Here is a 25371-nt window from a genome sequence, read left to right as displayed (position 1 = left end):
TTCTCTTTAGGTTTTTTTTTTAACGCTACTCTTTTATGGTTTTCCTCTCCTAATTTTCCTTTACTGGTTCCTCATCTGTGGTACATCATCTCACTGTAGGTGTCTCATAGGGCTCTGTCCTTGTCCCTTTTTCTTATCCTTTTATATTGCTTCACTTGGTCATCTCATCAGCTTCCATGGCTTTAATTATCACGTCTATGTTGAGGATTCTCAGATGTTCTTGTTTTACCCTGACTTTTCTGCTGACTTTTATGCTTGTGTTTTCAATTGCCTTTTAAACACTTTGATGTCCAGTAGACATCTTAAACTCAGCATGTCCAAAAAGAGAACTTTCTTTCTCTCTAAGCCTCCTCCTCCCCTTCCCTTCCTTATTACTGTTGAGGGTAGCACAATCTTCCCAGTCCTAAAGACTTGAAACCTAGGAGTAACCCTGGACTCCTTACTATCTCTCACCCCCCATATCCAATCTGTTGCCAAGCTTGTTCTTTCTTCTGATACTGCCTCTGCCCTGGTGGAGGCCTTCATTGTCACTTCACACTTGGACTATAACAAAAGCCTGCTAGTTTGTTTGCCTGCCTCAGGTCTCTCCCCATTCTAATCTTTCTTTATCACCTTTCCAGTATCTTCATCCAGGTCTTACCCACTAACTGTGGGTGTCATCCAAGACTCTGCCCTGAGCCCTCTTTCCTTTTTCCTTTTTACTATTTTGCTTGGTGATTTTTTCAACTCCAACGGATTCAGTTATCATCTCTATACATATCTTTCCCAGATCTACTTATTCAGCCCTAACCTTTTACTGACATTTCTTGGAGATCTCAAACAGGATGTTCTATAGACATCTTAAACTTAGTATGTCCAAAACTGAACTCATTACCTTTTCCCCAAAGCCTCCACTGTTTCTAACTTACATACTACTTACTGTCAGGAGCACCACCATCCTCCCATTTCCTTTGACTCCTGACCTAGGAGTCATTCTCTACTACTTTCCCTTTTCCTCCTAACCCCATCATATTCCATCAGTACTTTCCCTTTTCCTCCTAACCCCATCATATCCATCAGTTGCCAAGTCTTGTTGATTCTACTTTTGCAATATCTCTTATAAATGCCCCCTTCTCTGACATTGGCACCACCCTGGTACAGGCCCTTATGTATCCACCTCACTAGCCTCCTTGCTGTGTCCATAAGACACTCTATCTTTCCTCTCAGGGTATTTTTACTGACTGTTTTCCATGCTTGGAATTTTATTCTTTTTCATCTCAATCTCTTGATCTTACCTTCTCCAAAAAGCCTTTCCACATCCATCTTAATGCTAGTGCCTTCTCTCTTTTGATAATCTCTAACATATTTTGCATATATTCTGTTTGTATATAGTTGTTTGTATGTTGTTTCCGTTGTTATAGAGTGTGAGCTCTTTGAGAACAGGGATTTTTTTCCTTTTTTGTTTCCCTAGTGCTTAGCACTGTAACTAGCACATAGTAGGTGCTTCATACATGTTTGTTGACTGTGATAGATATATATTAAAAGAAGTGTGGTATTATTACATAAGTATAGTAATTTGAATTTCGATGATTAGGCCACGAAAATGTTAGGCCTTCTATGTTCAATTTTTTTTTATCATATTTTATAAAGTACTTGAAGGTGCTTAATAAAAGTTCTGTTAAGTAGTTTAAGCATTTTCTTTGTGAGCTCAATTTTTAATATTGATCTGCTTTAGCAAACCTTTTATTTGTAGAAAAACTTTTTTGTTTCTGTTTTCAGAGTTATCACAGATTCTGAATTAATGAAGTCTTGAATGAATGAGGTTTATTGAACTGTGCTCAATTTTGGGATTGAATATTGAGAAAAACAAAGTTTTAAAGGGTTCAAATTAGAAAAATAAAGCCAATTAAAGAGTTGAAAAGTTGTATTTGTGAGAAATTAAAGAGATTGGGATTGTTTAATTTTGAGAACAGAAAGCTAAGAGTCTAAAAGTCTTTTAGGGGAAATTGACTCTAGGGATCAGTTGAAAGAACTGGGATATTCATCCTAAAGAAGAGAGCACTTGGTGGGGTAGGATAGCAACATAGCTGTTCTCAACTATTTAAAACATTATTTTGTTATATAGAAGAGGAATTAGATTTGGTTCATAGCCCCAAAGAGTAAGACTGGAGTGGAATGGAATTTCCAGTGGATGGAAATTACATGGAGGTGGATTTAGGCTCCTTCATATAAAGAAAGTTTTCAAAAATTAGACTAACAAATTATGGTCAATGGAATGGGCTGTGGTGGGATGGGTTACTGAGCTCACGGACAATGGAGAGCTTCAAATAGAGCCTGGATAGACTTGATGGCTACTTGTTGGGAATATTACAGATTAGATTTATGCTTTGGATGAGGGTTGAACTAGATGATTTTTGAGATTCTTTGCAAATCAGCAAGTCTCTGATTTTATGACTTTTATATACCTTGGATGTTATGATGTGCTAGCAATGTGCTAGGTACTCTAGTCAAAAAGAACAAAATGTTGAACATCATTAGGAAGACTGTTTAGAAACAAACAATCTTATCCTACTCTTTTTAATACTATTTGGAACTCTCTGGTTGCTGCATTTCAGTAGACTACTGGTACTGGACAATGTCCAGAGAAAGGCAATGAAAATGATTAAGGGAATATAGAGAGACTTTCAGTTATGTGAGAATAACCTAGTAAAAATTATGTTTCTTTAGTTTGCTTTCAGTTTTGTTGGAAACTCTTAAATTTTCAGAATTTCTATTTTAGTGTTTAAATTTTTGGTTTTCTAGTTTTTTTAGTTGCATTCCCAGGTCATTGATCTGTTTGATTCTTTAGTTTGGAAAGATAGAGGCTGAGAAGTCTAGTTTTGATTGAAATCTGCAAAAATATTAAGACTGTGGATAAGGCGGACTTGCAAAGGGCAGCTAGGTGCTGTAGTGAATAGAGCACCAGGCCTGGAGTTACGAAGATCTGAGTTCAAATTTGGCCTCAGACATGTACCAGCTGTGTGACCCTGGGCAAGTCACTTAATGCTGTTTTTCCTCATCTGTAAAATGAACTGGAAAAGGAAATGACAAAACACTAGTATATTTGTTAACAAAACTCCAAATGGGGTCACAAAGTGTTAGATAAGACTGAAACAACTGAACAACAACAAAGGTAAACTTGAAATTACTTCTAATAAATAATTGGAAAAATTATTTAGATTATTTAGAGTCTCAGTATAATACTACAAATAAGGGACAGCCCTTGAAGGATATAAATTTAGACCAACAAAGGAAGTACTACTACTTTATACACTATATTACACATTTGCATAAATTAATTTGTGTGGCAAGTTAGTAAAAGGGGTAATTGAGCAAAAAAAAAATCTTAAGTAACCTCAAGGTTGATTTAATAAATTCATGAATGCTAGGCTAAAAATAAATTAAGGTAAGTTATAATTGGCATAGTAATATGACTTGTTTGAGGATACATATATTAACATGCTCTCCCACAAATTATTATTTGGTATTACCATCAGATACAAAATGGTAGGATAGGTGGACTGTTGGTTTGACCCATTATGGGAATATATAGTATTATTATTATATGCAATATATTGTCTTATTAGATGGCTTTTATTGAAGTATAAGAGCAAATGGTGAGCAGCTGTGACCATCTTCCCAAAGGATAAAAGAAGAGATAGTGGGCTTATATTTAACAAGAGGTTGGAAATAAGAGAGCTTTCCATCAGTGTTCCCAACACTGAATTGAGCTAATGAGTGAGGTTATGGATTTACCTTTCTTGAGAGCCTTTAGAAATATAGTAAATTTCCAAATACTTAGAGTAGTTCAACATTTGGTATTAAATTCCTCCTTCTTACCCCATTTCTAATACTTTCTTACTTATTCTACAAAAGAAGCCCATTTAAGGTCATCAGTCAGCCTGCTAGCATATTCCATGGAGATCTGGGGAAGAAAAAACTTGATGGTTTTAATGCTATGAGGAACTTAAAATGTATCAGATATGAATAGAAATGGAAAATTTTAGCAAGCTCAGTGTTAAAAGGCATCCACTAGTAAACAACAGTAAGTCTGGTGTGGTAGAAAAGAGGGTTGGATTTCAAATCAGGAGATCTGATATTAAATCCTGACTCTACTACTTACTATTTATGTGATTTTGGGCAAATCATCTAACTAATTTGAGCCTCAATTTCCCCATTTGTAATACTGAGGGTGGGGTTTGAACTAAATCAGTAGTTCTCAAAGTTTGCTCTGAAGGATCCCTGAGATCCTTGAGGTCAAAATTATTTTGATAATAATACTATGATATTTTAATTTCTAATTTGGTAAATATTGATAGATATGACCCATATAAACAAAAGCTCTTTGGGGAGGGTCCTCAGAAATTTTTGAACATGTAAAGGAGTCCTGAGACCATGAAGTTTGAGACTAAATTGCCTGTAAGGTTCTTTCCATCACTAAATCTGTGAACCCGTGATCCAAGTAATAGTTCAGTATATATGCCTGTTGAAGAAAACCAAAACCTAAGGAGAAATGGTATAAATATTGCAGGACTTCTATCCTATACTCCTTTCATTTAGTTTAAAAATTTTTTTCATGTGAAAGTATCACTTATTCCTTTATATTTTTATTATAGACTCATAGTTTTAAAAGAAAAGGTATCAAAAATTTATCCTCAGAATTATAGCATTGTGAACCTAGTACCCAAATAAAAATTCCAGTTATTTTCTTAAAAGACTAAAGAAATTGCTCATGTAAAAGTCCACATTGTTTCAGAAAGAAGTAGGTTTGTGTTTTAAGGTTTATAAGGCTTACTTAGCTACTTAGGATTTTTTTTTTCTCTGCACCTGTGGATGTTATCTGTTAATTAAAAGGGCAAAAAATTTTTTTGTTGTTGTTTTTGTAAAAGTAAATCAAACAGACTAAGGTAATTAAAAGATAATAATCATCTGAGAAAATTTAGGGAAAAAATTACACATTCAAATTGTTAGTTTTTAGAGAAGTTCAAAAACTTTTTTCCTAACTTAAAAATTGTACGTATCTTACATAAATTCAAGAAAGTTTAAGGTTGAAATGCTTTTACTCCATGATATTTGGGATGAAAACTTGTTGACTTTTGAAGTAAGAACACTTTGTATTCATATAGTAATAGCTTCCTTTTGAGGCACTTAGAACACTTTCATAATATATTTATACTTTGGTAAATTAGTGATCTCTCGTTAGTTATAGGTGTTCTTTTCACCTGGACATGCTGACCACTGAACAACATTACATAAAAATATGAAGTTGATCATATCTTAGCTGATTGGAAATGATTATTATTTCAGAATCTGCTGTCTGTACATAGCTAGATCAAAAGATGGTCAAAATTTATGATCTGTTTTAGAGGTTAAATTTGACACCCAGTTAGAAAAAAAGAATAAAGATAAGAAGACAGAATTTTGTGCTATTACAACAGCTTTTACCCGACTTATTTATTATGAGATATAGGTAAAAGTAAATTATGTTGACTCTGATTATTCACCATTTCTTAGAGAAGTTTAACTGATGAAAAGCAGTCACCATAACAAGGAGGCCAAAAGAACCCAGAAATTGCTCTAGCCAGCAAACTTTATTTCCTTGGCTAGTGGATCCTTTTAGAGAGTATTATATTTGCAAAATGTTATGAAGAGAATGAGGGAAGATTCTGTGTGGTAGTCTCACAAAACAGTAAACGGTGAAGGGTGGAGGGAAAAACATATCTGCAGAAAGTTTGACCTGAGACTCAGCTAACTAAGCCAGATCATTCAAATAATGTTAATAGATAATACTGGAGGAGGAACAATTAGATGTGAAATGGAACAGATCCAATTTCTTTGATTTAATTTACATCTTCAATACTATCACATTTGTAATTTGACAATTCAAAACATATTCCGTGAAAAAATGGAATGAGCATTCAAGAAAATGAAATTGGAAAGAATGGTTTGTTGTTGTTAAGTCATTTCAGTATTGCATGATTTTTCATGACCACATATGGTGTTGTCTTGGCAAAGATACTGAAATCATTTGCCATTTCCTTCTTCAGCTCATTTTACAGATGAGGAGACTGAGTGAGAGGTTAAGTGACTTGCCCATACTTAGTGTCTGAGGCCAGATTTCAACTCAGGTCTTCCTGATTCCAGGCCCAATTCTCTATGTACTGCACCACCTAGCTGCCCCTAGGTGGTACCTCAGAATGTTTTATTTGCATTTCTCTAATCAAGATTGATTTAGTGCATTTTTTTTAATATAACTATAGATAGCTTCGATTTCTTCTTCTCAAAACTGCCTGTTCATATCCTTTGACCATTTTTCAATTGGGAAATGGCTCATACTTTTATAAATTGGACTATGTTGAGAAATGAGGCCTTTACTTGCTGTAATTTTTTCCCTGCAGTTTCTTTGCTTTTCTTCTAATCTTGGCTGCATTTTGTTTGTTTGTGCAGAACTGTTTTAATTTCGTATAGTAAAAATTATCTATTTTACTTCCCGTAATCCTTCTAATCTGTTGTTTAGTCATAAATTCCTTCCTTATTCATGGATCTGACAGATAAAATTTTCCATGCTCCCCTAATTTCCTTATGATATCGCTCTGTATGTCTTAATCATATACCCATTTTGACCTTCTCTTGGTGCACATTGTGAGATGTTTTCTCACATTGTGAGAAACTATGCCTAATTTCTGCCAAACTGCTTTCCAGTTTTCCCAGAAATATTTGTCAGATAGTGAGTTCTTGCCCCAAGAGCTTGGATCTTTCGATTTATCAAACACGAAATTGCTATGGTCATTTCCTACTGTGTATTATGTACGTAATCTCTTCCACTGATCCACCACACTTTTTCTTAGCTGGTGCCAGATTGTTTTCATGATTACCACTTTGTAATTGAGTTTGAAATCTGGTACTACTAGCTTTCCTTCACTTTTTTTTTTTATTGATTCCCTTTGATAATTGATGTTTTGTTCTTCTAGATGCATTTCATTATTTTTTCTAGCTTTATCAAATAATTTTTTGGTAGTTTGGTAAGGCACTTAATTAATTTAGGTAATTTATCATTTTTATTATATTGACTCATCCTGCCCATGTATAATTAATGTTTTCCCAGTTATTTAGATCTGTTTGTATTTGTGTGAACAGTGTTTTGTCATTGTGCTCATATAATTCCTGGGTTTTCTTGGCAGCTAGACTCCCAAGTATTTTATAATTCCTGCAGTTATTTTAAATGGAATTTTTCTTTCTATCTCTTCCTGCTTGGTTTTGCTAGTAATATATAGAAATACTGATGATATTTGTGAGTTTATTTTACATCCTGGAACTCTGCTATATTTGTTAATTGTTTCAACTAGCTTTTTAGTAGATTCAGGTTCTTTTAAGTATACCATTGTATCATTTGCAAAAAGAGAGTTTTATTTCTTCATTGGCTTCTTATTTCTTCAATTTCTTTTTCTGGTCTTATTTCTATAGCTGGCATGTTTAGCACAATATTTAATAATGTGATAATGGACATCCTCGTTTCACCCCTTATCTTTACTGGAAAGGCTTCTAGTTTATTCTTGTTACAGATAATGCTTGTTCTAGGTTTTAGAAAAATATTACTTGTCATTTTAAGAAAAGCTCCATTTATTTCTATGCTTTCTCATGTTTTTAATAGGAATGAATGTTGTATTTTGTCAAAAGTGTTTTTTTGTATCTGTTGATGTAATCACAATCATTTTATTTTTGTTGTTTTTGTTATTGATGTGGTCAGTTATGCTTACAGTTTTTCTAATACTGAACCAGCCCTGCATTCTTGGTATAAAACCCACCTGGCCATGGTGTATGATCTTTGGGATATCTTGCAGTAATCTCCTTTCTAGTATTTTACTTAAAATTTTTTGCATTGCTATTCATTAGAGAAATTGGTTTATAATTTTCTTTCTCTGTTTTTACTTCCCTGGGTTTAGGTATCAAAACCTAATTTGTATCATAGAAGGAATTTGGCTAGCACTCATTCTTTACCTATTTTTAAAAATACATAGTTTTAGAATTAATTGTTCTTTAAATGTTTGGTAGAATTCACTTGTAAATCCGTCTGGTTCTGGGTTTTTTTTTTTTCCCTCAGGGAGCTTTTATGGCCTGTTACATTTCTTTTTTAAGATAAGTATTCAATTTCCTCTTCTGTAAATCTGGACAATATATATTTTTATAAATATTCATCCATTTAAATTAGATTGTCAGTTTTATTGGCATATAATTGAGTAAAATAGCTCCTGAAATTGCTTTAATTTCATCTTAATTGGTTGTACGCTCATCCTTTTCATTTCGTTGGTGGCGATTTGATTTCTTTTTTAAAAAAATCAAATCAACCAATGGCTTATCTATTTTATTTTCACCCCATAAACCAGCTTCTAGTTGTATTTACTAGTTCAGTGTTTTGTTGTTGTCTGTGTTACTTTTAATTTTATTAATCTCTCCTCTGATTTTTCAGGATTTCTATTTTGGGAATTTTTAAATTTGTTTTTTTTTCTAGTCTTCTAGTCGCATATCCTGTCTGTTTCATTTTATTTACTAGTTCAGTTTTTAAAACTTTCAGTATTATTAATTTCTTCTTTGATTTTCGTGATTTCTATTTTGTTGTTTAATTGAAGATTTTTAATTTGTACTTTTTAGTTTTCTTTTTCAGTAGCATGTCCAGCTCATTGATTTCCTTTTTCTCTCTTTTATTGACATAAACACTTGGAAATATAAATTTTGTCTTAAATACTGCTTCGGCTGCATCTCGGAAATTTGGTGTATTGTCTTATCATGGTCATTTAATTAAATTATTGATTGTTTTTGTGATTTGTTCTTTGACCTATTCACTCTTTAAGGTTATATTATTTAGTTTCCAATTTTTAATTTGGCTTCAAAGACCCTTTATTGAATGAATTTTTTATTGCATGATGGTCTGAAATGGAGTGCATTGAATATTTCTGCTTTCCTGTATTTATTTATGAGGTTTTTATGCTCTGGTCAGTTTTCGTGGTGCTATGTACAACTATGAAAATGATATACTCCTTTCTATTCCTATTTCATATTCCTATTCCTATTTCATGCATAATTTTTCTAAAATTATATTTATCTCCCTAATTTCTTTCATATTTATTTTATGGTTAGATTTATCCAGGTCTGAGAAGAATAAATTGAGGTCCCTTGCTAGTATAGTTTTACTGTCTGTTTCTTCTTGTTTCATTTAACTTCAGTTTTAAGAATTTGAATGCTTTGCCATTTCGTGCTTATATGCTTAATATCGATATTACTTCATTTTCTATGGTACTTTTGTAGCAAAATGTAGTTTCCTTCATTATTATCTCTTTTAATTATTATTAAATTAAATATTATCAATTAAATTAATTATAATATAATTGTATATATTATATTCTATATAAATATGATAATTAACTAAATATTAAATTAAATATTATCTCTTTTAATTAGATCTATTTTTCCTTTTGCTTTATGATTATTACCCCAGCCTTTTTTACTTCAGTTGAAGTATAATAGATTCTGCTCCAGCTCCTTATTTTAACTCTTTGTGTGTCTTTCTGTTTCAAGTGTGTCTCTCCCAAACAATACATTTTTGAATTCTGGTTTCTAAGCCATTTTGCTTTTTGCTGCTGTTTTGTGGGTAAAATTAATCCCATGTATGTTCATAGTTATGATCCTATTCTCTTCATGCTTTTCTTTCTTTACCCCTTCCCCTCTTCAAAAATCTATTTTGCTTCTGACCACTGCCTCCCTTAATCTACCCTTCTTTTTATCACTCTCTCCTTGCTTTCTCTTAACTCCTTCTCTTCCTATTTCACTGTTAGGCAAGATTAATTTCTATATTCTTCCCTCTTTGAATCAGTTCAGCTAAGAGTGAGGTTCAAGTGTTCCCTTTTCCTTATTCTCTCCTCCCACCCCTCACCCCCACCTCCCACCCCTCACTGTAATAACTCTTCCTTGCATGGCTCTTGTGAGATAATATTCCCTATTCTTCCTTTACCTTCGTTCTTTTTCTGGTAGATCTTTCTTTCTCCACCCATCCATTTTGCTCTTGAGACCATCCCAATGTATTAGATTCACACTCATGCCTTCAGTTTAAGTAGTCTCCTAACTGCCTTAATGATCTTAGGCGTTACATGTATCATCTTCATTTTTGGGAATGGAAACAGTTTAGCCTTATTAAATTCCTTATGATTTCTCACTTGTGCTTACCTTTTTATACTTTTTTTGAACTTTTTGTTTATCAAATTTTCTATTCAGCTCTAATTTTTTCATCAGGAACGTAGTCCTCTACTGCATTAAAGTCTCTTTCCTTTCCTCCTTTCCTTGTAGGATTATGCTCAGTTTTGCCAAGTAGTTTATTTTTTATATTCATCCTAGCTCCTTTGCCTTCTGGAAGACCATATTCTAAGCCCTCTGCTCCCTAAATCTTGTATTATCCTGACTGTGGCTCTATGGTATTTAAATTCTTTTTTTTCCTGACTGCTTTTTGTTTTTCTCCTTGACCCTGTAAGCTCTAGAATTTGGCTATGATTTTCCTGGAAATTTTCATTTTATGGTCTCTTTTAGGAGGTAATTAGCAGTCTTTCAATTTCAATTTTGCTCTTTAGTTCTAAGATGTCCTGGAAGTTTTCCTTTATAATTTCTTGAAATGTGAGATCGGGGCTCTTTTTTTGACCATGGCTTTGAAGTAGTCCAATAATTCTTAAATTATCTCTCCATGACTTATTTTCTGGGTTAGTTATTTTTCCTATGAGATGTTTCACACTTTCTTTTGATTTTGTTTTATTTTTTCTTATATCTCATAGAATCATTAGCTTTTACTTGACCAATTCTGATTTTTAAGGAATTATTTTCTTCAGTGAGGTTTTGTTCTTCTTTTGCCATTTGGCCAGTTCAGATTTTTAAGAGGTTATTTTATTTAGTAGTTTTTGGTACCTGTTTTACCATTTGGACAATTTTGACTTTTGAAGAGTTATTTTCTTCAAAATTTTTTGAGCCTCCTTTACCAAGTTCTTAATTCTGTTTTCATAATTTTCTTATATTACTCATTTCTTTTCCCAAAATTTTCTCTATCATTCTTATTTGATTTTTAAAATAATTTTTTTTCTCTCTTTTAATCTCCTTAGTTTCTCTAGGAATTCTTGTTGGACTTGTGTCCAGTCTGCATTTTTTTCTTTGAGGTTTTACTTTTAGGTTTTTTCAGTTCATTGTCTTATGAGTTTGTGTTTTGAGCTTCTCTGTCACTATAGTAGCTTTTTATTGGTTGGGTTCTTTTTTTGTTGTTCATTTTTCTAGCCTGTTTTTCAACTTTCCATTTTATGTTAGAATTGGGCTCTGTTTACCTCTGGTGGTGGTGGCAGTAGTGATAGTGATGGTGGTGATCGCGATGGTGGTGGGGGTGTGTGTGAATTGAGTAGAGGGAATAGAAAAAGGTAGATTGCATTTGGTAAATTGCACTGTTTTCAGTGATTCCAGGCTGTTTTCTGCCACCAGAGCTCAACTTCTTGACATCAGTTTTTCCTGATGATATTGTATGGCTATGAAAATTAGAATTGCAGGTGACTTTGGCAATAGACCCGCAGAGGGGCATAAGTTGGCTGTACCATATTAAAATGATAACTTGTGCCCAAGAAGTGGCATAGAATTATCAAAGATGTGTGTAACTGGAAAAGGAGGTTGTTCAGTCATATACTGAGAATATTTTGGATTTAGAAGAAGGTCTTCAGTATGTTGTGTAAATCTTCTATGGCAGGAAGAATTTGAATAAAACAGTCTCACAGACTGAGGTAGCATAGATTGTTTGTAATATGCGCTGGTAGAAGGAATAACCAGACCAATGAGATCAGATCTATTAAAGTACCAAAGTCATATTGTATAAACAATAAATACTTTACTTGTATTTACTTTATAATATTCTATTATATTAATTAAACACATTATTTAGCCAGTCCCCTGTTGTTGGACATTTGGGTTACTTTCAGTTTTTTGAAATTATACTTAATACTGTTATGAAAATCTTTATATAGGAAGCTCTTTAAAAAATACTTTCACAGTATATTCTAAGAATAGAATTATTGGGTCAAAAGGTATGATTTTTTTTTTTTGTAACTTTTGGTGTGTTAACAGATTGCTTTCCAAAAAGATTTTGCAAGTTTGCAGATGTAACAGCAGCAGACTAATAGATCTCTTTCTCCACAATCCCCTCCATCATTGAGCTATATTGCTTTTTACAATTTTTGCCAAATTGATACTTGTGAAGGTTGTATGTCAAAGTTGTTTTAATTTTTGTTTCTTTATTAGTGATACTGAGTACTTTTTAGTTTAACAATTTGTGTTTCATCATTTTCGAATTATTCATATTCTTTGTTTATCCATGTTGGACTAGGAATTATCATGCTGACTTGGATGGATAGGATTTATATTGTTAAAGAGGAGGTCGGGCATTCCAGTTTGTTTTAAGTGATGAGCTGAACCACAAAAGTATATTTGTGATACAGTGAGGAAATTTGTTTGGCTGGACCAGGATGAGGAGTTGAAGGTAATTCAGGAAAACTAGTTTGGGATCACATTATAAAGGGCATTAAATGCCAAACTACAGAGTTTATGCTTCATTCTGTAATACAATTGGTCTGTTAAATTTGCTTGAGATTTGATACTGAATGAAAGCTTCTTTAATTCCTACAAGTGAGATTCTCCCAGCTTTATTTCCTGGAGCCAATAAGTAATTTCCTCATACTTGTATAGGTATGCATACTCAAGATACCTATGGGGGAAAGTCCTTCATGTTGATCATTTAGCTCCAGTGGTTCAGAGTTTCTTTTTCCAGTCCTCTTCAGTATCATTTTTCCACAGGAAAAAATCAAGTGTCCAGGCTACGATAAGCAATTGGATGGACAATCCACAGAGCTTTTCATGTAATCTTCTAGGTGACATTCTTTTTTTCTTTTTAATTATAATGCCATCTTTTTTCCATGGGGATGGCTGTGCCATGTTTCTTTGTGGGGTTTTTATTGAGAATAATAACTATAGCTCATTTTTATATAGTATTTTACAGGTTACAAAGTGCTTTCCTTATAACCCTATGAGGGTACGTAGTGAAAATATTATCTTTATTTTTCAGTTGAGGAAATTCAAACTTGCAGAACTTAAGTGACTTACCTATGGCCATATGGCTCATAGTTTGTAGAGCTGAGACTCTTCTAGTACCCACTCCACTGTGCCATACTGTTTTTGTGTTTTGTTTTTTAAATAGAAGGGGAAAAGGCTACTAGAGTAAAAAGACTGATAACAGCAAAGTGATACTACTCTATGAGTTTCAGACAGTGTGGTAGTTATGAGTATTAGGACCCATCCTTAAAAAATTGCCACTTTCCATTTTTTTTTGGTAGATCCGTTATTTTCTTACATTGGATTTGCTTAAAATGGGTTACATATATAAATCCTTTTTGTTTTCTGAACACAAGCCTTTCAATAAAAGTGATAAATAATCATCAAATAAAAAAAAGTCATTTTGGATCAACTGGTTCAGACAATTTGCTTTTAGAACCAAGTTTTTTTTGGGGGAGGGGTGAGGGGGGAAGGTGAAGCAATTGGGGTTAAGTGACTTGCCTGAGGTCAGCTAGTGGTGTGTCAAGTGTCTAAGGCCAGATTTGAACTCAGGTCCTCCTGACCCCAGGGCCAGTGCTCTACTCACTGCACCACCTAGCTGCCCCCAGAACCAAGTTTTAACACAAATTTCTATGCATTTGAACATTTTATGTTTGTAATAATTAAAATTAGAAGTGACCTGTCAAAATATATGTGATGTTTGATAATGTGAAAAAGATTTCACATCACTTGATGTGAAAATGCTTCCTATGGTCAAGTGAATGCTTGATATTGGATTTTGTTATAAGCCTGGACTTTCTAACCTTAGCATTCTAAATATCTGGGAGTCTACTGGATTGCAGCTTCTTATTTGAACTTGTTGAATACATCAAAAGAAGGTCAGGAAGTCACCTCTAGTTGTGAATCTGTTGGAGTTCAGCAGGTTTTTGAAGATATTTTTATCCTGAGTTTGCTGTCCAGGCTTGCAAGTTTGAGTGCTACATTAGGGTTGAAGTGCACCACATGGCCCTAAGGCAGCACTATTGTGGCACAAGGTATCTCACCACTTCTGGCCCCACCTGTGGCGATCACGTAAACAAAATAATAGCTTTTTGTTTGTGCCAGTGCTTTGCTTTATTAAAAAGATAAATTTCTAGCAGGAAGAAAATGGAAGCAGAAGGAAATTTAAACTAATGTCAGGAAGTTGAAGGTAGGAAAAATGATACAAGGACTGAAAAGAGAAACTCTGGACTGCTGGAGCTGTATGTTCAATGAAACACTAATACATATTTCTTGAGAACAGGGACAATTCGCCTAGTGCCTAAGGCAGTTCCTTGTTTCTAACATGTGTTTAATAAGTTTTGTTGAGTTTGTTGAGTCTAATTGAATAAGAAGTAGAATAAGAAGTAGTCTAGTTGAATAAGAAGTAGAACCTTCATGCTATTAAATCTCCAGGGAGGAGGAAATTTCTTACTGACCCCCGGAAACAAATCTGGGAGAACTTCACCCATCCAGTCCTACCCTCATTTTGCTCATAGAAATGAGGCAGACAAAACAGGACACAGAACATTTCTTGCTTGGAGACAAAGGAACCTGTAGAAGACAAGACCAGAGAAGCACATGTTCAGTGTTCTAAATGGAAGCTTTTCTTTTCTTAAAACAATGTATTTTTATTGATATTTTCTGTTTTTAATATCACCTCTATTTTTTGATATATCCTTCTTTCCTCTACCCAGCAAGATATCCCCTGTTCCCTTTTCCTTATTTTTTTTTTTTGTTTCTGTAGTTTATCTCTCAATTTCCTAATCTCATAATTTGATCATCTAGATGCCCAGCAGAATCCTGACTATCATCATTGTTGTCCCTGGGGTCACTGTGGATTGATTAGGTCAGCCTTCCTACTGCTTCCCCCTACCATGCTCTAATCCCTACTTATTCCTGCCCTCCTTCTGCTTATTCCTATTCTCTTCTGTACAGCCTGTGAATGGCAGTGAGTTGGTAATGGACAGAGAGCTGGCCAAGGGAGTGAGCAAAATCTGACATCTAGCCTCTGACGCACACTGACTGTATGACTTTAGGCAAGTCACTTAGCTTCTTAGTGCCTCAGACAGTGCTCTAAAACCAGAAGTGGATGAGCAGTTGCAGATTTGTATTGGTAGAGGGAGTTTCCTCACTGAGGAGCTCCCCATACTCTTGAAATTACATGATTGGGTGGTGTTGGAGCAGGCTGTAATCCCTGCTTTTAGGAAGATGTAGAGGCTAATGGATCACTAGAATTTAGGAGCTCTGAGCCACAGTAGGGCAAAAGCCACTTGTTCACACTAAGTCTGGCACCAATATGGTGAGCCCTCTCAAGCAGATGTTCACCAGACTGTCTAAGGAGGGGCAACTGGGATAGGTCAGAAAAACAGAACATGTTAAAGCTATGCCTGTCAGTACTGGGATCAGGCTTGGGAGTGGCTGCTGAACTTCCTGCCTGGGTGAGATAAGGATATTCAGTCACCAGAAAAAAGAAAAACAAATTACATGTTGTGACAAAAAAGACACAATCACCCCTTCATTCTAATTTCTTTTAGGCATTAACTAAAACCTAGCTTTTCCCTGAAGATTCCACATTTTTGGCAACACACTCAGTTGTAGCTTCTCTTTCCTATTCCTCATATCTCACATGAGCCTGGAAAAGTTGGTGTAGTCCTTGCTTCTCATTCCTACCTCGAGATTCTTACTCTGCCACTCTTACTCAACAACTCCTTTTTTGAAGTTCATCTCTATCATCTGCCAACCCATAGGTCATTTTTCTACCTTTTTCAATGGCTTTGATGCTTAGTTTTTTTCTCTATCCTATTTCTTGCTATTGCCCTGGGGGGACTTCATTATATAAATTGCTGATTCTTTTAATATATTACCCTCATGGTTCCTCTAATTCCTAGTCTTACTTTATACCTTCACTCTGCTCTTACCACTGGACTGGTCACATTTTAGACTCATCATACCTGAAACTATTCTTTAAAAAAAATCAATAAGCAAAAATCTGCTTTCTCTTACTTTCACCCCCAAAGTTGAAAAAGAAAGAAAAACAAAATCCCTTTTACAAACACATATAGTCAAATAAAACTAATTTCTCCATTGTTCATGTCTGTACTTGTAAGTCTTTTATCTCTCTGTAAGGAGGTGAGTAGCATATTTCATCGTCTCTGACATCATCCTCTTCATAATTTCTTGTAGCACAATAGTACACTATCACGTTTATGTATCATAAATTGTTGAATCCTTCCCTGATTGATGGGCACCCCTTGAGTTTCCAATTCTTTGCCACCACAAAAAGAACCGAATTTTTTTTTATATCTCTAGAGTTTGTTTATCAAATGAGATAGTATTTGTCGAGCACTTGATGTAGTGCTTGGTATATAGTAGGTATTTAATTAATGCCTGTTCCCTTCCCTTTCCCTCTCCTTTTCCTTAGGAATAATTCTTGCCAGTATCCATTCTCCCTCTAATTCCTCCTCCCTTTCCCTCCTTTTTCTCTCTTGAGTGATGTGTATTTCTATACCCAACTATGGGTGTATGCGTGTATTTTCTTCCCTACTTTGACCAGTTCAGATGAGAGTAAGATTCATGTGTCGGCTCCCTCACTGTTTCCTTTTTATGTCTGTCAATTTTTACTTGTGCACCTTGATTATGTGAGATGATTTTCCTTAACTTTTCTCTCCCTTTCCTCCCCTAATATATTTCTTTTTCTTTTTGTTTTCCATTCTTTTAAAATCAAGCTATAATAGAAATCCCTTTTTATGTTTTTCTTAATTTTTGTGTTTGAATTTCAAAGGAATGGTCTTTTCGTTAGGATTGCTTGGAAGTCCTCTTTCATTGAAAGTCCATTTTTCTCCCTATAGGATTATAGTCAGTTTTGCTGGTAAGTTATTCTTGTTTATAAGCCTTTTGGACTATCATATTCCAAACTTTCCATTTCTTTTGAGTGGTGACTCATACTTTTTTTCTTCCTGCTTGCATTATTTTTTCTTTGATGTGAAAGCTCTAAGTTTTAGCTATAATGTTTCTGAGAGTTTTTATTTTGAGGTTTCTTTCAAGAGGTGATGGGTGGATTCTTTCTACTTTTATTTTGCCCTGTGGTTCTAAGAAATTTGCATAGTTTTCTTTAAAGATTTCTTGAAATTTTTTTTGGTTCTTGTTTTGGTTATCGTTTTCAGGTAGTCTAATAATACTTTTTAAAAAGGTTATACACATGTATATTTCAGCAAGCAGAAATCTGCCTTCTCACCCTTCCACACCAACTCCTCCCCCTTACTTGAGATCTAAAGCTAAAATTTGTTTCAGACACATATAATTAATCAAAACAAATTTCCATGTTGACCACGTCAGAAAAAATTGTCTCATTTTGTGTTGAGTCCTTTGCTTCTCTTTTAGGAAGTGAGTAGCATGTTTTATCATTAGTCCAGTGATTCTTAAATTCTCTTTCCTTGATCTGTTTTTCAGGTCTTTTTTTTTTTTGCCATGAGATGCCTTACATTTTCTTGTTTTTTCATTCTTTTGACTTTGTTTTAATATTTCTTGTCTCATAGAGACATTAGCATCTATGTGGTAGATGATTTCTAAGATCCTAACTGTAAAATATTCTGATTTTTGATCCCTCCATTCTTCCTTATTCTCCCAGTTCATTAATATTATCCTGGTCTAACTTTCTTCCTTATGTTGACTTGGTCAAATTGTCAGCCATTTCAACCAAGCCTTCCTTCACCCTTGAGTTGATAGTTCCTTTGACCTTCCACCATTTCTTTACCGTCAGTGCTTAACTCTTTACATCTCCCATTTTCTGCCTGTTCTGCTCTTATTCTCTAGTAAGTGAAACCTTCTGGAAAAAATCATAAGACCATATGACTGCATTCACTAAAAATTTGTGCTACCTAATCTCTATTAGACCCTTACTGTGGAATAACAGTTTTTTTATTCATTTATTTATTATTATTAGTTTGACTGCAGTGACTCTTCCAAAACTTCTCATTTCTCCTTAAGCCTTCAATTCCAGCCTTTCTCTTCTCACTCTCAAGAAATAACCTCATCTTTTTTAAATTCAGAAGATTACATCCCTGCCCCACCAAGGCCCCTAAGCCATACCTTTTCTCAATTTCTCTTTTACTCTTGAGGGCAACATTATTCTCCTAGTCATCCAGGCATGTACAGTATCCTCAGTATTATTCTCAATTCCTTACTTGTACTCACTCCATGTATCCAGTCTGTCATCAGAGTGTGTTGTTGCTACCTTTATAACATCTCTCATGTACATCTCTTTTGTTAACTCACATTGTGCATACAAACCTTCACCACATTTTCTTTCCTGGACTATTGGAATAGCCCTCCAGTTGGATTCCCTGCTTGAAGTCTTTTCCCCATTCTAATTCATCGTCTACTCAGCTGCCAGTGATTTTCCTAAGGTGCTGGTCTAATGATGTTATCCCCTTCCTCCCTCATTAAACTTCGGTGACTCCATGTCACCTGTAGGTTCAAATAAAAAATTCTCTGGTGTTTAAAGCATTTCACAGTCTGACTTTTTCTTACCTTTCCAGTCTTCCTAATACATTTTATTCTTATGATCTATTTATACTGACCTACCTACTTGCTGTTCCTTGTCTTCACACCCTGTGCTTTTGTGCTGGCTATTCCCCATACTTGAAGTGTCCTCCTTTCTTATCCTTGCTTTCTAGCTTCCGGCTTCTTTCAAGATTCAGCTCAAATCTGCCCTCTTCTTCAGGAGATTTTAGAGTCTTCCTGGAGAGTACCTTCTATCCTGTATATGTCTTATATGTACGTGAATATTTTCATATTATCTCCCTCATTATAATATGAGCTCCTTGAGGGCAGGGAGGGTATTTTTGCCTTTCTTTTCATTCACTGAGCTTAGAGTGCCTGACATAGTAAATGCTTTAAAAATCTGTTTGACTGGCAGCATAGTCCACTTACTATTTCATGATTTTGGCAAGTAATTTAACACCTATAGGCAATATGTTTCCTCATCTGTAAAGTGAGGGGGTTTGGACTAGATGACCTCTGAGTTCCCCATCAGCTTTAAGTGATTATTATGATTTATGATCTCATGATGTGATATGAATTTCCTCAGCTCTACTGCTTTACATTTCTCTATCCTTATTCATATTTTCTTTCTCTTCTTCATCCTCAGGGAAAGATGTATTTATTCTTCTTCTTTAGCTTTAACTAAAGCTAAATCCTACATTCGTGGCCTTGATTCATTGTGTCCCATCTCTTCTGTTACCTTATTCCATTGTTCATCATCACTCTTTCCTTTGTCTTTACTTCTTCCCTTAATTAGCCTCTTTTCTCCTGTTCATTCTCTTATCCTACAACCCCTCAGACCATCATCTTGTCTCTTCTTTCTTCCTTTCACTACTAAATATCAAGAAGAAAAGTCTACAATGCTATAGTCTGCCTCTATTCTCATCATCTATTGAAACTTCTCTCTTAAGGTTCCCCCTTTCCAGTCCTCATCCTTTACGTTTCTGTAGCATTTTGACTGATTTATTATTTACCCACTCCAGCTTGATACTTTGTACCTGTTGTTCCTATAGCACTTCTGTCTTCTGCTTTTGCTTTGATCTTTTTCCATTATTTCTTCATCTCCTGCCCTGTCCTCTTACTCTGCAAGAGAATTTCTCAAAACTCAATTTCCATTCTTCTTTCTTTCTTTGAATTTTCATCCATTCTCATATCTATATTTGTCATCTGTACAAAGATGATTCCCAAATTTCTTCCCTCTCCCTAGAATTCCAGTGCCACATTCACAAAACTGCCTGTTGCTTCTCCCTATCTGTCCCTTCTTCTCATTTTTTTTTCAGTTAACAAGAATTTATTTTCTCTCCCTCCCACTCTCTCTCAAACAGCAACAAAAGAAAAGTAAAATCATCATAACAAATATTTGTACTCACAGAAAGCAAATTATCTTATTGGTCATGGCCAAAAACATATGTTTCGTTCTATATTTTGAGTCCATCACATCTGTAAGCAGAGCAGGTGAATAGCATACTTCATGTTAACTTCTTTTGAATTGTATTAATCAGAATTCTTAGGTCTTTCAAAGTTTTTTTTTAAGTAATGTTGTCGTTACTGTGTAAATTGTCCTCTTAGTTCTTCATTCTGCAGCAGTTCATTCATTCAAGTTTTTACAGATTTCTCTGAAACTGCCCATGTCACCATTTCTTATGGTACAGTGATTTTGTGTTACATTTGTATACCATAATTTGTTTAACCACTTCCCAGTGTAGCACACCTCCTTAGTTTCCAGTTTTTTGCTACTATGAAAGAGCTGCTGTGATGTTTTTGTACATATAGGCCTTTGCCTCTTTCTTTGATTTCTTTGGGCCTAATAGTAGTATCCCTGGTTCAAAGGATATGCACAGTTTATTGACTTTTGGGGGATAGTTCCAAATTGTGTTCTAGAATGTCTGTACCAATTTACAGCTCTTCCATCAGCACATCAGTTTGCCTGTTTTCCTATAGCCTCTTCAATAATTAATTAATTTGTCTTCTGCCAATTTGATAGGTGTTATGTGGAACTTCAGAGCTTCCTTATCTCAGAGGTGTCATGCTTGTAACTTGTAGACTGCTTAGTCCTTATTGAGGCTATGACCAAATTAAAACGTAATTGGGAAATGTTTAACAAAATAAAGTACAGTACAACGTAGATAATGCTGATTTGTGGTTTTCTAAATCACTATGTGGCCTGCAAGGATCCTCCTTGACACCACTGCTTAAATTCAGATTTTGCTTATGATTGTTACAGCCTAGATTTCTTCATTTCACAATTTCTCTGGATAGTTTCTGACCATTTATAGATTGGGCAGTGGCTCTTGTTCTTACAGATTTGAATCAGTCCCATATATATATATCTTAGAAATGAGACTTGTATCAGAGAAACTTTCTTCAAAGATTTTTTCCCTAGTTACTTGCTTCTCTTCTAACTTGAACTGCATTGGTTTTGTCTGCATAAAAACTTGAAATAAAAGTTGTCTGTTTAATTTTCTGTGATGTCACCTCTCCATCCCTTTTTTGATCGTTTATTCTTTACTTGTCTAATTTATTATGTCACTCATTGTGTTTAAGTCATGTTCATTTGGAGCCTGTGTGAGACTATATGGTGTGAGATGTAGGTCAGTGCCTAATTTTTGCTAGACTACTTTTTATTTTTCACAGCAGTTTTTGTCAGATAGTATATTTTTACCGCATTAGTTGGCGTCTTGGAGTTTGTCAAACACTATGCCGCTGTTTATTTGCTTTTGTGTGTTATGTATCTAATTTGTTGCAATGATCAAGATCTCTATTTTTTTAAGCTAGTACTACATCATTTTAATAATTTCTCTTGAGGTTCTTGGCCTTTCTTTTGCCAGGTGAGTTTTGTATTTTTTTTCTCTGGCTCTGTAAAGTAATTCTCTGGTAGTTTGATTGTTATTGGTACCTCATAAAACCTTTGATTCATCTTTGACTCTCCCTTCTTCCTTGTCCCCATATCCAATCACTTGCCAAATCTTTTTAATTATACTTTCTTTTCTCAATATAGCCATCTCTGCCTTCCCTACCTAGCGATTCATCCCGTATAACAAACGACAAAAAGGGAAAGGGAAAAAGGCAGCTCAAAAGCAACCAATAAACTATATTTGGTACTATATACTCTGTTTCTGTAGTTCCCCACCCGTACAAAGAAGAAAGGGAGCTGCATTTTCTTACCTATTCTCTCGGGTCAAGTTGCAGTCATTATAATTGCAGAGTGTTTCAGGGCCTTTTTTGGTTCTTTTCATTTACATTATTGTAGTCATTTTGTATAATGTTTTCCTGTTCCTGTTTACTTTCATTCTGTCAATTCATATAAATCTTTTCACATTTCTCTATTATTTCTTACGTAATATTCCATTACATTTGTGTACCATAATTTTTTTTAGCCATTTTCCAATCAGTGGGGATCTATATTGTTTTTGTGCCACCACACTCCTGTGTGTGTGTGTATGTACCCCGAGGAGGTTAAAGACAAAAGAAAGAGAGAAGGGTGTGTGTGTGTGTGTGTGTGTGTGTGTGTGTGTGTGTGTGTGTGAGATTTCTGGGCCAAAGAGTGTGGATTTTTTTTGTCAGGAAATAGGGAATTTAGAAGGGCAGAATTCAGGAAGTGAACAAGTGGCTATTAGTGTTAGAAGATAGGATTTGGTTGTTTTCATCTTAACCAAAGATAGATCTAATAAGACCACAAAGAATTTATTTGTATGGAGACTTGCTCATTTGAGAAAAGTGCCCAGATGTAACTACTGAATAGGATACCATGGAGAATGATAGATGTAATATAGAAATACAGAGAGCTGTGGAGGGGACTATAAAACAAATGCAAAAAAAGGCTGGATTGATAATTCACAACCTCAGATGTTTGTAGAACATTGTAGAACAGAGTATTGATAATGATGAAACTGAGATCTTAACACCAGTAAATAAATACAATCTTGTAGATAGAACCTAGACTTAGTTATAGGGTATACCATATTTGGGGGGAAAAAGAACAGTTAGCTAGACTGGACAATAAATTAGCACTGCATATTGAATCAGTTTCACAGAGGAGGTGGCATTTGAATTGGGCTTTCTTAATTTGCTTTGCCAGTAATTTAGCTTTTTACAAGATGGAGGAAGTTCACAGAAGTCTTACTCAGATCCTGAGTTAGATGAGCAAGGATGAATTGGTAGATGAAGTCGAAATGTTGGAAACATTGGTAGAAAGAATATATAACATCTTAGAATTCATGCTAGCCAAAGAGAGAACACTAGATATAATATCACATGTAACCTAGACTTTAGGAGAATTAGATTGCAAGAAGTTTGGTGCAAAGATAAGTATGATCTCATGGACTGAGGTCCAGGGGGCAAAATCAGGCAACTTAAGAGGAATAGGAAATGTTGAAAAACAAAAATTGTTAAATAATTTTTTTACATCAATAAAACTTTTCTTCCTATTCCCCTCCTCCTCACCAGAAAAAAGAAAAACAAAACCCTTGTAACAAAGATGCATACTCAAACAAAACAACTTCTCACGTTTGCCAAGTCCATTCTGTACCCTGAGTACATTACCTTTCTGTCATGCTTCGTTGTTGATCATTGAGCTCACTAGAGTTTTAAAAATGAAATTTTAATGATATATGTGAATAATCCTGATGAAGTAGATAAGGAAGAGACACCTAAGACACTGGTATGACTTATAGGGAACTCACTGATCATAGAATTAAAAGAACATGTACCAAAAATGGAAACAAGGCTGTATGGCTAGAGACAAAAACAAAGGAATAACATAGTAAGAACGGTGAATGTAGGCTGCTTGTCAGGGCTGTTATAGAGGACTGTTATGCTACAGGCAGGAAATTTTATTAAATGATCTTTTTAGTTTCATTTTGTAATAGTAGTGCTACTTTTATGCAAATTGTGAAATACTAAATGTTTTGTTGCTCTCGCGGTTAAGTGGTGTTTTGGAGACTTTTCTTACTTAGACATGATGATATCAGGTCCGTCAGTATATTCCTCTTTGCTTCGATTTTTTTGGGGTGGGATTTTAAGATTTAAATAGTTCAAGAAAAGACCAGCTTAATTTATTATCCTTAATATTAATCTCCTTCTATATGTAGGACACACTATGATAGGTATTTCTAAAGTCAAGGCCTGTGATTTTTAGTACTTGTCTTTCTTAGAGGTGAGAAATATTTTGGAAGAAGGAGAGAGAGAGACTTTTCAGTGTATCTTTGTAAAATTAAAGACTTGCTTTGAAAAAAGGTTTTTTTTATTTTAAAATGTATTTTTATTTATTTCACTAAATATTTCCCAGTTACATGCAAAATTTTTTTTAATATTCTTGTTTTTCCTTTTAAATTTATTTATTTTTAGTGCACAACATGCAGTTCCACAGGCTTTTGAGTTCCAAATTTTCTCCCCCTCCTTCTCCTCCCCTCTCCCCCACCAAGACAGCATGCAATCTCATATAGGTTCTATATATACCTTCACATTAAACGTATTTTCACATTAGTCATGTTGTAAAGAAGAATTATAACCAATGGAATGAACCATGAGAAAGAAGAAACAAAACAAAACAAAAGAGAGCAAATAGTTTGCTTCAGTCTGCATTTAGATTCTGTAGTTCTTTCTCTGGTTGTGGATAGCTTTTTCCATCATGAATCTTTTGGAGTTGTTTTAGAACTTCGCATTGCTGAGAGGAGCCAGATCTGTCAAAGTTATTCATCTTACAATGTGTCTGTAATTGTGTACAATGTTCTCCTGGTTCTGCTCCCCTCACTTAGCATCAGTTTACATAAGTCTTTCCAGGTTATTATGAAGTCCATCTGCTCCTCATTTCTTACAGCACAATAGTATTCTATAACATTCATGTTATGCTACAGGCAGGAAATTTTATTAAATGATCAACTTATTTAGCCATTCCCCAATTGATGGATATCCCCTTGTTTTCCAGTTCAAAAAGAGTTTTTTTTAAAGTTAACAAATAAACCACAAACTGAAAATATCATAGAAGTTAATAGTTGTTAGTTGAGTAGCAGAACAGGTTATAAAAAAATCTTTAAGAATGGGATAGTTTCTTGGATACAATTGCATATACTATCATTGCTTAAATTAATGTATATGAGGCTATGGGTAGTAAGACTATCTTGTGAGGAAATGAAAATTACACGGGAGACATGATGTCTGGGAGTAGTGTGACTGGAGGAGAATTTGGGGACAAAGGAAAAGAATGACCCCTAGTAGGCCTTCTTTAAAGTTTACTCTTTTGTTGCTTATTTTGTGTCTTTCTTTTTCAGAAACACCATTTCATTTCACTTTGCCTAAGGAAGATGATGTTATCCCACCGTTGACCAATACAACCCCACCTTTAATTGGGCATCTTAAATTAGGTCCAAGGAGACACAGTACTCCTATTGGTGAGTGATATAAAAATGACACTCTTTGAGCTAGAAACTCTGAGGTGTCATTCTTTATAAAAAGGATATCCTTAGGACCATCTAAGGAATTGGGACTAGGTTATATGATTTATTCTTCTTGCTTCATGAGTAAACTTTAAAGAATATGACTGACTGCAGATCTTCATACTCTTATTCTAATCCCATTGGGGATCTGGTGACAATTTCCAGTTTCTTAACATTTTGATAATTTTTTTTGGCCTTTTAGGCAATATATATTTGTATAGTAGAAGTTGACTGTGCTTGC

At 34.6% G+C, this 25371-nt stretch overlaps 1 protein-coding gene across 2 annotated transcripts in view; it reads left to right on the top strand.

Moving 5' to 3' along the window:
• The window catches only part of TP53BP1 (tumor protein p53 binding protein 1), a 118447-nt gene that overhangs the window by 30485 nt on the left and 62591 nt on the right, over positions 1-25371 (top strand). The window contains exon 13 of one of the 2 annotated variants that reach the window (XM_036735129.1): positions 24966-25085. The exons of the other annotated variant lie outside the window; for it this stretch is intronic. Coding sequence (XP_036591024.1) covers positions 24966-25085 — 120 coding nt within the window. The remainder of the gene's footprint in view (positions 1-24965; positions 25086-25371) is intronic. 2 annotated transcript variants of the gene reach the window in all.

Source organism: Trichosurus vulpecula, chromosome 8 (genome assembly GCF_011100635.1).
Source record: "Trichosurus vulpecula isolate mTriVul1 chromosome 8, mTriVul1.pri, whole genome shotgun sequence".
Classification (NCBI taxonomy): Eukaryota; Metazoa; Chordata; class Mammalia; order Diprotodontia; family Phalangeridae; genus Trichosurus; species Trichosurus vulpecula.
Note: the sequence above shows the minus strand (reverse complement) of the source record. Positions and strands in the feature narration are given on the sequence as shown.